The sequence below is a fragment of the Narcine bancroftii genome, chromosome 2, assembly GCF_036971445.1.
Source record: "Narcine bancroftii isolate sNarBan1 chromosome 2, sNarBan1.hap1, whole genome shotgun sequence".
Taxonomy (NCBI): Eukaryota; Metazoa; Chordata; class Chondrichthyes; order Torpediniformes; family Narcinidae; genus Narcine; species Narcine bancroftii.
Genome location: NC_091470.1, coordinates 197,329,671 through 197,344,231, shown reverse-complemented (window position 1 = coordinate 197,344,231; position 14,561 = coordinate 197,329,671). Strand labels below are relative to the sequence as shown.

At 43.3% G+C, this 14,561-nt stretch overlaps 1 protein-coding gene across 3 annotated transcripts in view; it reads left to right on the top strand.

Annotated features, from left to right (window-relative positions):
* LOC138754928 (retinal guanylyl cyclase 1-like) overlaps positions 1-14,561 on the top strand; it is a 92,066-nt gene that overhangs the window by 19,165 nt on the left and 58,340 nt on the right. For all 3 annotated transcript variants that reach the window (XR_011351960.1, XR_011351959.1, XM_069919954.1), the window contains 2 exons: positions 1,919-2,075; positions 8,096-8,245. Coding sequence is in view for 1 of the 3 variants with exons in the window: in XM_069919954.1 (XP_069776055.1) it covers positions 1,919-2,075; positions 8,096-8,245 (307 nt within the window). In the remaining 2 variants the exon portion in view is untranslated. The remainder of the gene's footprint in view (positions 1-1,918; positions 2,076-8,095; positions 8,246-14,561) is intronic.

The window sequence follows — 14,561 nt, the reverse complement described above, 5'->3', positions numbered from 1 at the left end:
GGCAGGGTCGAGGAGGAATTGGAAAAATGTACAATATAAATATATTTAGATGTATATTATGGTACATAAAACACTGGAGCACAGTACAGGCCCTTTGGCCCACAATGTTGTGCCGACCCATATATCTACCAAAAGAAACTAAACCCTCCCTACCCTGTAACCCTCTATTTTTCTTCCATCCATCAGCCTGCCTAAGAATCTCTTAAATGTCCCCAATCTTTCAGCTTCCACCACCACCCCGGCAAGGCATTCCAGGCACACACAACTCTCTGTTTAAAACACTTACCCCTGACGTCTCCCCTAAGCTTCCCTCCCTTCACTTTGTACAGACATCCTCTGGTGTTTGCTACTCCCGGCCTGGGAAAAAGGTGCTGGCCATCTACCTTTCATAATCTTGTAGACCTCTATTGTCACTTCAGTATCAGAATTTATTGTTATGAACACGTCACAAAATGTGTTGTTTTACGGCAACATCACAGCGCAAACATTCATATAAACCACCTTACAACAATAAATAAAAATAATTCATGAAAACTCAAAGTAAGGCACTGTCTTCAATTCATTGAACATTCAGGAATCTGATGGCAGCAGGGAAGACGCTGTCCTTGTGCCACTGAGTGCTTGACTTCAGCTTCCCGATGGTAGCAGAGTAAAGAGTGCATGGCCTGGATGGTGGGGGGTCTTTGAGGATAGAAGCTGCTTTTTTTTTTAAAGATACCACCTCCTGTAGATGTCCTTGATGGAGTGGAGACTGGTGCCCCTGATGTCAACAACCCTCTGTACCAAGCAGTGATGCAACCAGACAGAATGCCCTCCTGTAGAAGTTTTCAAGAGTCTTCAGTGATGGACTGAATCTCCTCAAACTCCTTACAGTATAGCCGCTGGTGAGCCTTCTTTGTGATTGCATCAACGTGAGGACCCCAGGACAGATCCTCAGATGTCAGCGTCTAGGAATTTAAAGTTCTTGACTATCTCCACTGCTGAGCCCTCGATGAGGACTGGGTTGTGTTCCCCTGACTTCCTCCTAAAGTCCTCAATCGGCTCTTTGGTTTTGCTAACGTTGTGCAAGGTTGTTAGTGTGACACCATTCAACGAGCTGATCGATCTCCCTCCTGTACACTGCCTCCTCCTTCTTCACATCAAAGAGAAAGGCCCTAGCTCTGCTAAGTCACGATGAATGAGAGGTGACTTAATTGAGATATATACGATTAAAAGAGTTAGGGTTAGGTGCGGCCTCTTTAACCTGGGGTGACAATAGCAAATACCAGAGGACGAGTGTATAAGTGAAGGGAGGAAAGGTTAGGAGAGACGTCAGGGTAAGTTTTTAGACTCAGAGAGTTGTGGGGCCATGGAATGCCTTACCAGAGGTGGTGCTGGAGGCTGGTACAATAAGGACATTTAAAAGATACAGGCTCATGGATGTAAGAAATATAGAGGGTTATGGGGGTGAGGTTGGGAGTGCAATCACACCCAATTGACCAATGGCCCCGGTACATTTTGGAAGGTGGGAGGAAACCGGAGCCCCGAGGAAAAACCCCATGCAGATACGGGTATAACGTACAGACGGCATGGGATTCAAACCACGGTCACTGGCGCTGTAACTGCATGATGCTAACCATGCCATCCTGGAGGCTTACATGGGATGTTGGCCGAAGGGCCTGTACTGTGCTGCATTGTTCTATGTATAGGGGAGAAATGTTTGCAAGCTGACTGAGTGGTGACTGGTGGTGGAGCTGGTGAGTTGCTTTGGCGGAGGGCTGGCAGGGATGCGATGGACTGAATGTGCTGCATCTGTTCCCGGGGTCTCTGGTCATTCTCAGTGTGTATGAGTTACTCACCTACCAGTCTGAGCTCTCCAGTAAGGTGAGCAACGTTCTGGGTTGACCAAGGCATGTTCTCTCCCCCTCCCTCCACCCAGGGCATGAAGTACCTTCACCAGCGGAACTTAGTTCACGGGCGGCTCAAGTCCCGAAACTGCGTGGTAGATGGACGATTCATGTTGAAGATCACTGATTACGGCTACAATGAGTTGCTGGAGGTGCAAAAGGTGGCATGGCTGGCACCAAACCCAGAAGGTAAAACACTGACTTTATTCGCATAAATCTCTCCGATTTGGAGCATTAGAAGCCAGAACCAGAGAATGTTGCAGCACAGAAACAGGGCCTTTGGCCCTTCTAATGTGCTGAACTATTTTTACGCCTAGTCTCACTGACCTGCACCCAGCCCATAGCCCTCCGAAACCCCTCCCATCCATGTACCTGCCCAAATTCTTCTTCGGTGTTAAAATTGAGCCCGCATTCACCACTTCAGCTATTGTGTACAGTTTTGGACACCTAACCATGGGAAACATATCAATAAGATAGAAGGAGTGCAGAGAAGATTTACTAGGATGTTGCCTGGATGTCAAGAATTGAGTTACAGGGAAAGTTTAAACAGGTTAAGGCTTTATTCCCTGGAGCATAGAAGAATGAGGGGAGATTTGATAGAGGTATTTAAAATTATGAGGGGGACAGACAGAGTAAATTCTTTTTCCACTGAAATTAAATTTTAAATTTAGAAATATAGCACGGTAACAAGCCATTTCAGCCCACAAGTCCGTGCTGCCCAATTTACGCCCAATTTATGCCCAATTGACCTACAACCCCTGTAAGTTTTGAACGATAGGAGAAAACCAGAGCCCCCCGGAGACACAGATATGGGGAGAACATACAAACTCCATACAGACAGCGCAGGATTAGTACTGCGGTCCTGGTTGCTGGCATTGTAACAGCATCCCACTACCTTAGGTGAGACACAAACCAGAGGACACAAGTTAAGGGGAGAGATTTAGGGGCAATGTCAGGGGATCTTCTTCACACAGAATGTGGAACAAGCTGAAGTGGTGAATGCAGTCTCAATTTTAACATTTTAGAAAAATTTGGACAGGAACGTGGATGGGAGGGGTATGAACTGGGTGCAGGTCAGTGGGACAAGGCCAGTGGTTCTCAATCTTTTTTCTTCCATTCAAATGCCAACTTAAGTAATCTATTACTAACCACAGAGCACCTATTGCATCCTAACCCACACAAACACGGGGAGAACGTATAAACTCCTTATGGACAGCGCTGGATTCAAAACTGGGTCCCTGGCACTGTAACAGCGTCACGTCAATCATGTAGGCCTCTATTAAGCCACTCATCCTTCTCCGCTCCAAAGTAAAAGCCCTAGCTCTGCTAACCTCGCCTCGTAAGACACGTTCTCCAATCCATGCAACATCCTGGTGAATCCGGTAAAACACCAAAATCCTTAGACACTGTGGTTGATGTAAAACACAATGCTGGAGAAACTCAGCTGGAGTTTGTACGTTTTCCCTGTGTCTGCATGGGTTTCTTCCAGTGCTCCGGTTTCCTCGCACCGTTCAAAATGTACTAGGGCGGGATATGTCAATTGGGTGTAACTGGGCGACATTGGCTTATGCTCAAAGTCTATATTTTAATTTTAACAAACAGCCTACTTGCATTTACTCTGTCTATACCCATCATAATGTTGTATACCTCTAGCAAATCTCCCCTCATTCTTCTACACTCCAGGGAATAAAGTCCTAACCTGTTTAACCTTTTCCTGTAACTCAGTTCCTGAAGTCCTGACAACATCCCAGAATGCGACAGCACAGAAAACAGGCCTTCTAGTCTGTGCCGACCCATCATCTCCCTATTCCCACTAACCTGCTCCCATTCCATAACCCTTTCCCATCCATGTATCTATCTAATTTATTCTTGAACCTTAAGATCGAGCCCACATTCACCACGTCAGATGGCAGCTCATTCCCCTAAACCACACATGTCAAACTCTGGCCCGCGGGCCAAATTTGGCCCGTGATATAATTATATTTGGCCCGCAAGATCATTTCAAAAATGTATTAGAGGTGGCCCGCTGGCCGCTGCGCCAGTATAGCGCATGCACAGTAATACAACAAATCCCAGAATGCATTGGCATCAGCCTGCTAATCGCCCCCACCTCCTCTGTTTACGTTGCAAGGTCTCACCGTGGACTCTGGTTTTGGGGCCTGGCCGGTGTCAGGGGAAGCCAAGGCCGCTTCCCAGCGCCCGGAACCGGAGTCCTCGGGCCTGACCTCGCCAGGACCGTTGCCCACTCCCCTTCCCTGCCGCAGGCCGACCCGCGACTCACGGTGACGGGGCCGCTGATCCGCCAAGATGCCGCCCTGAAGCGAGAGCCGATGCCCCCGCACTGTCGTTGTCCAACCCGATCGCCCGCAAACCCCGCCCTCCAGCACACAGGCCTGAGTAAGTATTATGAACTTTAATCTCAGGATAAAACGATCTTCCAATAGTTTCATGTCACCGTGATAAATATATTCCTGGTTAAAAATGGTCCTGCACCTGGATACAAGCTCATTAGGCATAAAACTTGAAAAGTGTGTAAATCAAAGGATATCTGTACCAATGGAAAAAGGGCATGGCAAATAACCATGCTAGAGTTCATGCCCACAATCAGTCACCCATTTGATTGTTTCAGGAATCATGTTATTCTCCCACAATCTTAATAGCCCTCAGGTTTTACTATTCGACAGCACACTAGCAACATTTGACAAATCCTCTATAGAGAAATATTATTTATTGAATATTTTATTTCTCATTTGTTAATGCTTCTGGAAAGAGTTTATCCAAAACTATTATTAAACATTTATTTTAATAAGAAAAAGTTTAACATTACATATGTTGAAAGAAGAGAAAACATGCAGATGTTGTTGAAAATTTTCAATAAATATTTAGTTCGGCCCTCGACTTAGTCCAAGTTTTTAATTTTGGCCCTCCGTGAATTTGAGTTTGACACCCCTGCCCTAAACTTTTCCACCTTCAGCTTAAAACTATGACTTCTTGTATTTATCTCCCCCAATTTATCTCCCCTCATTCTTCTACGCTCCAAAGAATAAAGTCCTAACTTGTTTAACCTTTCCCTGTAACTCAACTCCTGAAGACCCGGCAACATCCTAGTAAATCTTCTCTGCACTCTTTCAATCTTACTGATATCCTTCCTGTAGTTGGGCGACCAGAACTGCACACAATACTCCAAATTTGGCCTCACCAATGTCTTATACAACTTTAACATTACATCCCAACTCCCGTACTCAACACTTTGATTTATAAAGGCTTTCTTTACAACCCTATCCACCTGCGATGCCACCTTCAGGGAATTATGTATCTATATTCCCAGGTCTCTGTTTCTCCCCACTCCTCAGTGCCCTACCGAGTAAATTTTCTCTGCCTGCTTTCAATCTGATTGATAGAGCAAAGATAAATCATCGAGACAAGTTTATTGTCATCTGATTATACAAGTACATCCTGACAAAACCACATCCTCCAGTCCTCGGTGCAAAACACACAGACACACAACCTAGACATTGCACACATACAGACAAACAATACACATGGAGGACAAGAGACATAACCAACATTTTGGGCTTGAGCTCTTCATCAAGGTAAACCTCCTCTGCAACTTCTTCAAAGCTTCCACACTCTTCCTGTGTTGCGAGCTTCTGTTATTTTTTAGTGAGTATTACTTTGTAGGGGGTTGGAGCAGGGTGCAAAACACTCAAAGAATTTCCAGACAGCCTGGCACCCATAAGTGACCTGAGTCTAAAACCATAAACAGAGTTAAGTGCAAAGGAATTTGGGGGTCCATCCATCAGGTTGCATTGGCAGTAAAGAAAATGTTATGAGCCCAGAGGACCCATAAACCCACCAGCAGTAGATATTCACCAAGACAAATGGCTACTTAAACAAAAGTTGCTTTTAATTATCTTTAAACATGAAAAGAGAATCAAACTTTAACTTAACTATTATTAACTTACTTTACCTAACTTAAATCCCCCTCCCCCTTCTAATTCTAAGCACACGTGTGTGAGTTCAGAAAAGTTCTTTGGTTCACAGTCCAATCTCACTTCTCATTCCTCCAAGTTCACTGGTTGCAGGCAATTCTTACACTGCGCACAGAATTTAACATCTATAAAGTTCACCAGGCTTTGGTGCTCGAAAGGTAAATGGTTACCGCTCAGGAAGGTTCTTGTTGGTTTTCAGAGAGAGATGTGTTGTTCCAGGACATCCACAACTGAGGTACTTCTATCAGACACCTCAGTGTCTTGCTGATGAAACCTGCCCCGTCAGGGTTCTCCAGATGATAACCTCTTTCTTTCAGGTCACCACAGAGTTCCTTTCTGTTTTCCTTATTCCAAGTGAAACATTAGACAGTCAGTCCTCTCCTCTTGCATAAACCACAAGGGCTTCGACCAGGCTGTCTTCCAAAAGCTTGCCAGCTTGTCCTGTTTCAGTCCCAGAAACTTTTGCTGGCTGACACTGTTAAGTGATCTCTGCTTCTCTCTCTCTCACACACTGAGACTGAGAGAAAGCCTGTTTGACTCTCTCTGCTTGCAAAACCCCATGACCCTCTTACAACAGCAAAACTCTCCTGCTGACAATAGCGGCTCCAGCCTTCTCTTTCACCTGTTGCTTTTGGGTAAACAAGAATCCATTAGTGACATCTGTTGAGCATTCTTCAAAGCTCTTGCAAAAAGGTGTGAGATGCCACTATGTCTCCAGTATTTCAAATAAGATCTATTTTAAAGTCTTTACATGTGACCTACTCTAACAAACCTTTCCCAAGTTATCTTCCAAAAACATTTATATTCTATATACTCTGTCACAAAAACAAATGCTATATTGGTTTCAAGGGGAATTGTATATAAGGGGTGCTGATGAAGCTCTATGGGGCTCTAGTGAGATCTTATTTGGAGTACTGTGTGCAGTTTTGGGCCCCTCATCTTAAAAAGGATGGAATGATGATGGAGAGAGTACAAAGAAGATTTACCAGGATAATTCCAGGAATGCAAGGGCTAACATGTGAGGAGCATTTATCAGCTCATTGGAGTAGAGAAGAATGAGAGCGGATCTCATAGAAACATCTTGAAGGCTGAAAGGAAAGATTGGACAGAATAGATGTAAATAGGATGTTTCCCTTGGTGGGTGAATCAAGGACAAGAGGGCACAGTCTTCGAATTAGAAGGTAACCATTTAAAACAGGGATAAGGAGAAATTTCTTTCGCCAGAGGGTCGTGGATTTGTGGAATTCGTTGCCATGTACAGCTGTGGAGGCTGGATTGTTGGGGGAGATTGATAGGTATCTAATTAGTCAGGATATTGAGAAATATGGGGAAAGGGCTAAAACTTTGAACTAGATATGAGAACAGTTTAGCTCAGGATGGAGTTGCGGAGCAGACTCGATGGGCTGAATGGCTTACTTCAGTTCCTTTTTCATGTGATCTGGTGAATTCAGAACCAGAACAATGGATTGTTTATCCAAGGTAAAAAACAGGTGGGTCTTGATACATGTGATCATGAGTCATGTTTTGGTGCATTGAAACTGAAAATCAGTATTGATCAAGCAAGTGATCCAAAAACACAGGGTTGGAATAGCTCTGTGAAATGGACGCTTTCGCTGGTTCTCTTTGTCAGGGAAAACAGTGAACCACTGTAATGGTAATTTTGATTGACCCATATCTGGGTAAAAGAAGCAGGAGGCTTGCTTCATAGGATTGTGACCATTCTGATGGTCATTTCATCTAACCATTGTCTGGGTTTGTTTGGAACCATTGTGGATATTTCCCCTACACAAGGAACAGGGGAATTGTGACCATCATTCGTATGAAAGAACATTTCTCTGAAAGCAACTCAACAAGGATTTGTGAGTTTTGAGCAGTCTGATCACACAGTGTCTCACCTACTTTGTAATTACTTCTGAACAATAGTTTAAAAGTTCTGGATTTCTAAGTCTGAACTTTGAATTGGCTTTCCAGAATTGTGCCTAATCTGTAATGGTTTGGATAATACACACATGCGCACGCACACATGTATATTTGCGCATAGTTGGAGTTAGTTTAGATTTAAGTAAGATGTTAAATTAGTAATTATTAATAAAAAATTGTTTTAAAATAAACGTTTCTTGGAGAATTTCTATTGTTGCTGGTCTATGACATAACCCCTGTAATGAGGTGCCCAGGTTTGGTTGTTCCTTGATCGACTCTCCCTCCTGTCTCTCTCAGACCGCCTCTGGACTGCTCCGGAACTTCTCCGAGATGTCGCCCTGGAAAGTAAAGGCACCTTCCGCGGAGACATCTACAGTTTCTCCGTCATCATGCAGGAACTGATTGTGAGAGGCCCGCCGTACTCCGCGTCTGGCCTGACCCCTAGCGGTAGGTGGGCTCGCATGGGGACTCTTCCTCCTCCGGGAGGAAACTGGAGCCCATGGGGAAAACATACGAATCCCTTACAGACAGCGCGGGATTCGAACCCCGGTCAAAGCTGTAACAGAGTTTTGCCAACCGTGCCCCCATAGTAAATTTTCTCTGCCCTCTTTCAATCCGTCCTATAGTTAGGTGATAAAATCTGCACACAATACTCCAGATTTAACCTCGCCAATGGCACACACAACATTCCAACTTGCTACTTTGGCCCTATCGACCTGAAGCCACTTTAAAGGAATTATCTTCTTTACTCCCAGACACCCAACCATTTCCCATGCAAGTCCGACCCTAGCTCGTCTTCCTAAAGTGCACCACCTCTGTCAAGGTTTCCAAGACATCACCGGTGTTTTGCTTCTCCTCTTACTCTCCCGAGTAAACACAGATGCAAAAAAAAATTCATGACCACTCTGACCTTCAAGAGGGCCAACCTTGCCTTTCTCTGAGCTGTTTCCCACAACCCCTTGTTGATACAAAATGTATTTCAAACAACAACAAACCTCAAATATAGAACACTACAGCACAGCACAGGCCCTTCAGCCCTTGATGTTGTCCTACTAAAAAAAACCAATATATTCCTAACCCATAACCCTCTATTTTCTTTCTATCCATGGTCCTCTCTAGGAGTCTCTTAAGATGTTAGTAACATCAGCCTCCACCACCATTCCTGTCAAAGCATTCCAGGCACCCATAACTCTCTGGATTAAAAAAAAAACCGTCTCTGATATCTCCCCTAAACTTCCCTCCCTTCTCTTTGTATGCACGTCCTTTGGTGTTTGCTGATCCTGCCCTGGGAAACAGGTGCCAGACGTCCCCGTCTATGTCTCTCTTAATCTTGTCAACCTCTATCAGGACTCCTCTCATCCTTCTTTGCTCCTGTTACGAAGTACAGAGGACCCCCAAAAACCAGCAGTAATAGATATGTACCACAACACAGAGTTACTTAAACAAAAGTAGTTTTTGATAGGAGTCACGTGATGGAGTAGTGGCCGGACGGTGAACTCCAGCCCTCTCCAGAAAAGTCGGGAAAAACAAGAGAAAATACAAAGGCACAGAAATACAAGTTAAAGAAAAGTGAGTATAAAGGTGGAAAGAAGATGGAGACAAAAGGAGAAAAATCAAAATCAACGGAAAGAAGAGAGGAAGAGAAGACAACGGAGGAAAAAGGTGAAGGCCTTACCTGTCCGAAGAGGCCCGCTGTGGAGAGAAGACCCCACTACCTCAGGTCGGTAGAAAGAGAACTACAACAATGGCTCACAGAGCCGAGTAAAAGTGCGCAACCGCGCATGAAAAAAAACACACCGACGGGAGGGGGGACCAGCTGGGGAGTCGATCTCCACAGCCGGCAACGACAGCTGCAGAACACCTGCAGCAAGAAGAGACCACAGAAGACAATGGAAACAAGAAAGAAGAGGAGGAAAGGGCAGCAAAGAAACAACAGATGGTCAACCTAGAGGAAGAAGAAGAGGAAGAGGAAGAGTACAGGGAAATAGAAGAAGAAAAGAAAGGCAAGGTAAAGGAGGTACTTGCTCTTGTTAGAGGATACATGGAGTCATTTAAAGAATGGCAAACACAGGAATTCAATGATTTAAGAAGAAGAATAAACAACACAGAAAAGAAAATAAATAAAATGGATATGACCTTAACAGAAATGGGGAAAAAAATGGACAAGATGGAAGAACGGGCAATAGCAGCAGAAATGGAGGTAGAAGACTTAAAAAAGAAATTGGAGGAATCTAATAAAAAAACTAAAGAGACACAAGAATTACTAGCCCAAAAAATAGATATAATGGAAAATTATAACAGAAGAAATAACATAAAGATAGTGGGCCTTAAGGAAGATGTAGAAGGCAAGAATATGAGGGAGTTTATAAAAGAATGGATCCCTAAGGCCCTAGGATGTCCAGAACTACAGCAAGAAATGGAAATAGAAAGGGCACATAGAGCATTGGCCCCTAAACCACAACCACAACAAAAACCAAGATCTATTGTAGTAAAATTCCTAAGATATACTACAAGAGAAAAGGTACTGGAGAAGACAATGGAAAAAGTAAGAGAGGGCAACAAACCACTGGAGTATAAAGGGCAAAAAATCTTCATTTATCCAGATATAAGCTTTGAACTCCTAAAGAAGAGAAAAGAGTTCAATGCAGCAAAAGCGATTTTATGGAAGAAAGGATATAAATTTACACTGGAGCATCCTGCGGTATTGAAAATATTTATTCCAGGACAACAAAACAGACTATTCTCGGATCCAGAAGAAGCACGAAAATTTGCAGAACAATTACAAAAATAGACTGAGGGATGAAGACGGGTAATGAGAGCAAAAATTATCACGATTGATATGTATGTGGGTAAAGACAAAAATAGACTGAGGGATGAAGACGGGTAAGGAGGGTAAAAATGACCACGATTGATATGTATGCAGGTAAAGAGGTATAAGAGTGAATAGAGACAATGGGCATATGTGAAAGTATCTGTAATTAGAGGAAAACATAGAGAGTATAGACAAGAATTAATAAGGGAAGGTAATGGAATAGAGAGAATAAGGAGGGAACTAAAAGAGTGACCTTTGTGACATATAAAAAACGAAATCTTTTCTGGGGGGGGCTGGGTGGGGGAAAAGAGCGGTCACTGCAAAATCAGTTAACGCTTGCGAGTGGATTCGCAAATCCAAATGGAGAGGGGAGATGTGGTTGTCCGACAAGGGATAAAGGGCAACTCAGGAGGGGAAGGGGAGATTGGGGATAAAGAAGATAGAAATAGGAGAATAAGGAAAATGTTGGATGTTGTAGGAATGTTGTCTGGTAAAGAGTTGAAAATAAGAAAACAGAAATGGAAAAGGAGGAAAGGTAATGATGGAAAAACGGAAAGAGAAGATAAACAAAATATAAAATGGCTACGCTGAACTATATGACTCTAAATATTAATGGAATACATAACCAAATTAAAAGGAAGAAACTACTAAATTTACTGAAAAAGGAAAAAATAGATATAGCATTTGTCCAAGAAACACACTTAACTGAATTGGAGCACAAGAAATTAAAGAGAGATTGGGTAGGACATGTAACAGCAGCATCGTATAATTCAAAAGCAAGAGGAGTGGCTATATTAATTAGCAAAAATGTGCCATTTAAAATAGAAGAGGAAATAATAGATCCAGCAGGGAGATATGTTATGATAAAATGTCAGATATATTCAGAGCTTTGGAATCTACTTAATATATATTCACCTAACGAAGAAGATCAAAAGTTTATGCAAGATATCTTTTTGAAGGTAGCTAATACGCAAGGGAACATACTAATAGGAGGGGATTTCAATCTGAATTTGGATCCAAATATGGATAAAACGGGGAAAAAAATTAACAGGAAGAACAAAGTAACCAAATTTATAATTAAATCAATGCAAGAAATGAAACTTGTGGACATATGGAGGAAACAAAACCCAAAAGAAAAGGAATACTCATACTACTCGACTAGACATAAAACATACTCAAGGATAGACCTATTCCTGTTATCAGCCCACATACAAGGGAGAGTTAGGAAAACGGAATATAAAGCTAGACTATTATCGGACCACTCACCCCTGTTATTGGCAATAGAGCTAGAAGACATCCCTCCAAGAATGTATAGATGGAGATTAAACCCCATGCTACTTAAAAGACAGGATTTTAGAGAATTTATTGAAAAACAATTAAAAATGTACTTTGAAGTAAATACGGAATCAGTGGAAGATAAGTTTATACTATGGGACGTGTTAGGTCTGCTTTGTTCATGAATGAGTGAGACAAACACCAGGCTGAGTCGAAATCAGGGTTCTTTGTTCTTTATTACCGGATTGTAACACTTGCGACTAACAAAGTTAGTCGGAGAATGCATTCTGCCGTTATCAGCAAAATGGTGATTTTTTATACCCTTGGATACATGCTTAGAACATCATCATATCATTACTTGTCCAATGACTAAAACTGTTGCTATCCTTTCCCTGCTAGCTTCCTGCCTCTCAATCCATCAATGTCTCTCTTATCTTGTAAGTACAAGGATGCATTCTGTTACTCCTTAGTACTGGGTGACTCCTTCTCTGGTCCCATCTCATGATGTTTTACCTAACAGGAGTACAAGGACACCTCCCCTTCTTGTTACTGCCCTGTACAGGGTAACTCCCTACACATTCCCATCTCATGATGTTTTACCTTACAATCCCTCCTTTGTCCTCTTTAGAGGACAATCTCGCCCTGACTATGCTACCACCGCGTTACATTAGTTCGCCTATTATTGCCAAGCTCTATACGGGTTCTGTTCACAGGGTAGTTCGGCTGGTGGGCGAGGGCTCCCCCAACCCTCCTTTGCGTACACCCCCCATCCGTCACCCCGATCCCATTGCCCGTTTACAAGTTTCATCCCATTTGCCCCCAAGCAAAAAACTAGCTAACCCCCCGTACATTAGTAAATACCCAAGTTAACATATGGTCTACAATCTGATTAATAATGTTTGTGTTACAATCAATGTTATAATATTTGGGTTACAAGCAAGGTTAAAATTATATGTGTAACAATCTAATTCACAATCCCTCCTTCCCATCACATTCCCCTTCAGACTCCAGATCGATCTCAGCAACTTTCTCCGTCTCCTGTAATGTGAGATAGTCTTGCTCCACAGCCTGCACAGCTTGATATTTCGGAGGCAGTTCATCACGGTCAGCAAAGGCTTTCTCTATGGTCCTCGTGACCAGCGTTCGAATGCATGGAATACAACAACAGCCACAAGTGATAAAAATTGATACAGAAATGAACAAACCCAGCAAAAGTTGTCCTAACAATGTGCTCCATCTCCCAAACACTCCCTGTAATCAGGATAAAACAGGATTGGAGACTCCAGACTGGGCTTTTAATTCTTTCGCCAATGCCCTAAGTTTCGTTAACCCCTTAGTGAGTGATCCATCTGGCCCTGTGTTATTAGAGATAGAAGTGCAGCATAGATCTCCAAACATAGCACACACTCCACCTTTCTCTGCCAGGACCATATCAATCGCTATCCTATTCTGAAGTGTCATAAGGGAAGTTTCTGACAGTTGTTGATGTATTGCCTCAACAACGTCCCTGGTCAAATTTGCAAGGCGCTGGACATTATAGTGAATAAGGTTGATCCTATTAACATTTTTATTTACAGTGATGGGAAAAATTGCACTAAAAACAGGAAAGCTTTCAAACCCAGCTGCAATCTCATCGGCTAATTTAAATTCGTCCGGAATATTCCGGGCTTGGCCAATGGCATCAATCCATACCCCATCAGGGTTCCTTCCTCCCGGCCCCAAGAGTCCAACACTCCTCCTTTTTCTCCACAGCCAACTCTGTGTGGCGCAATTCTAGGGAATCCTCGTCTCCCTCCTGCCTTTTGACAATCAGCACTGGCGCATTAAGGGTTACTAGAGCACACCGACCATCCCAGTTAGCGGGGAGCCAGTTGTACAGCACTCTTCCTCCACAAAACTCATCTGTGTAGTCATTCAATCTGCTACAAGTCTCCTTAGTTTCAGATTCATTTTTTTTGTTATGGGACCTCAAAATCATCCCCTGTATATGTTCATGATAACCAGTAACCTGTTTGGCTGCCCTGTCAGGCACCCATGTGGCGTTTTCCCTGCTAATAGTAGGTCGTCTACATACTGAATCAGTGTAACATCTTCCGGGAGCTTTAATTTCATTAGGATTTCGCTAAGGGCCTGATTGAACAGTCCTGGACTGTCCTTATAACCCTGAGGTAATCTAGTGTATGTGTACCGATGTGCTTGGTAAGTGAAAGTGAACCAGTCTTGGCATTCCTCAGCTAATTTCAAGCAGAAGAATGCGTTTGCCAGATCAATGACAGTATAGTATTCGTGCTCCGGACTCAGAGCCCTAAGTGCTACATATGGGTCTGGGACTGGTCTCCCGATAGTCTTGGTAGCCAAGTTAATCTCCCGGAGGTCGTGTACCATCCTCCAGTCTTTTCTACCCTGTTTGGGAACAGGCATGATGGGCGTGTTCCACATACTGTCAGGTGCCGCCCTTAAAACCCCTGACTCCATTAACCCTTCTATCGTTCCTTTAATACCCTCCTCCTGACTGGGCGACAAGCGGTATTGTTTTCTCCATATTGGTTTCTGCCCGGGGTTGGCCAATTCTAGAAATACCTCTCCTTTTATTACTCCCACATCATAGGGCCCCGTTGTCCATATATGTGGACTCAGATTAGAAAGATATTTGTCTGAGTCTCTGTGATCAATATT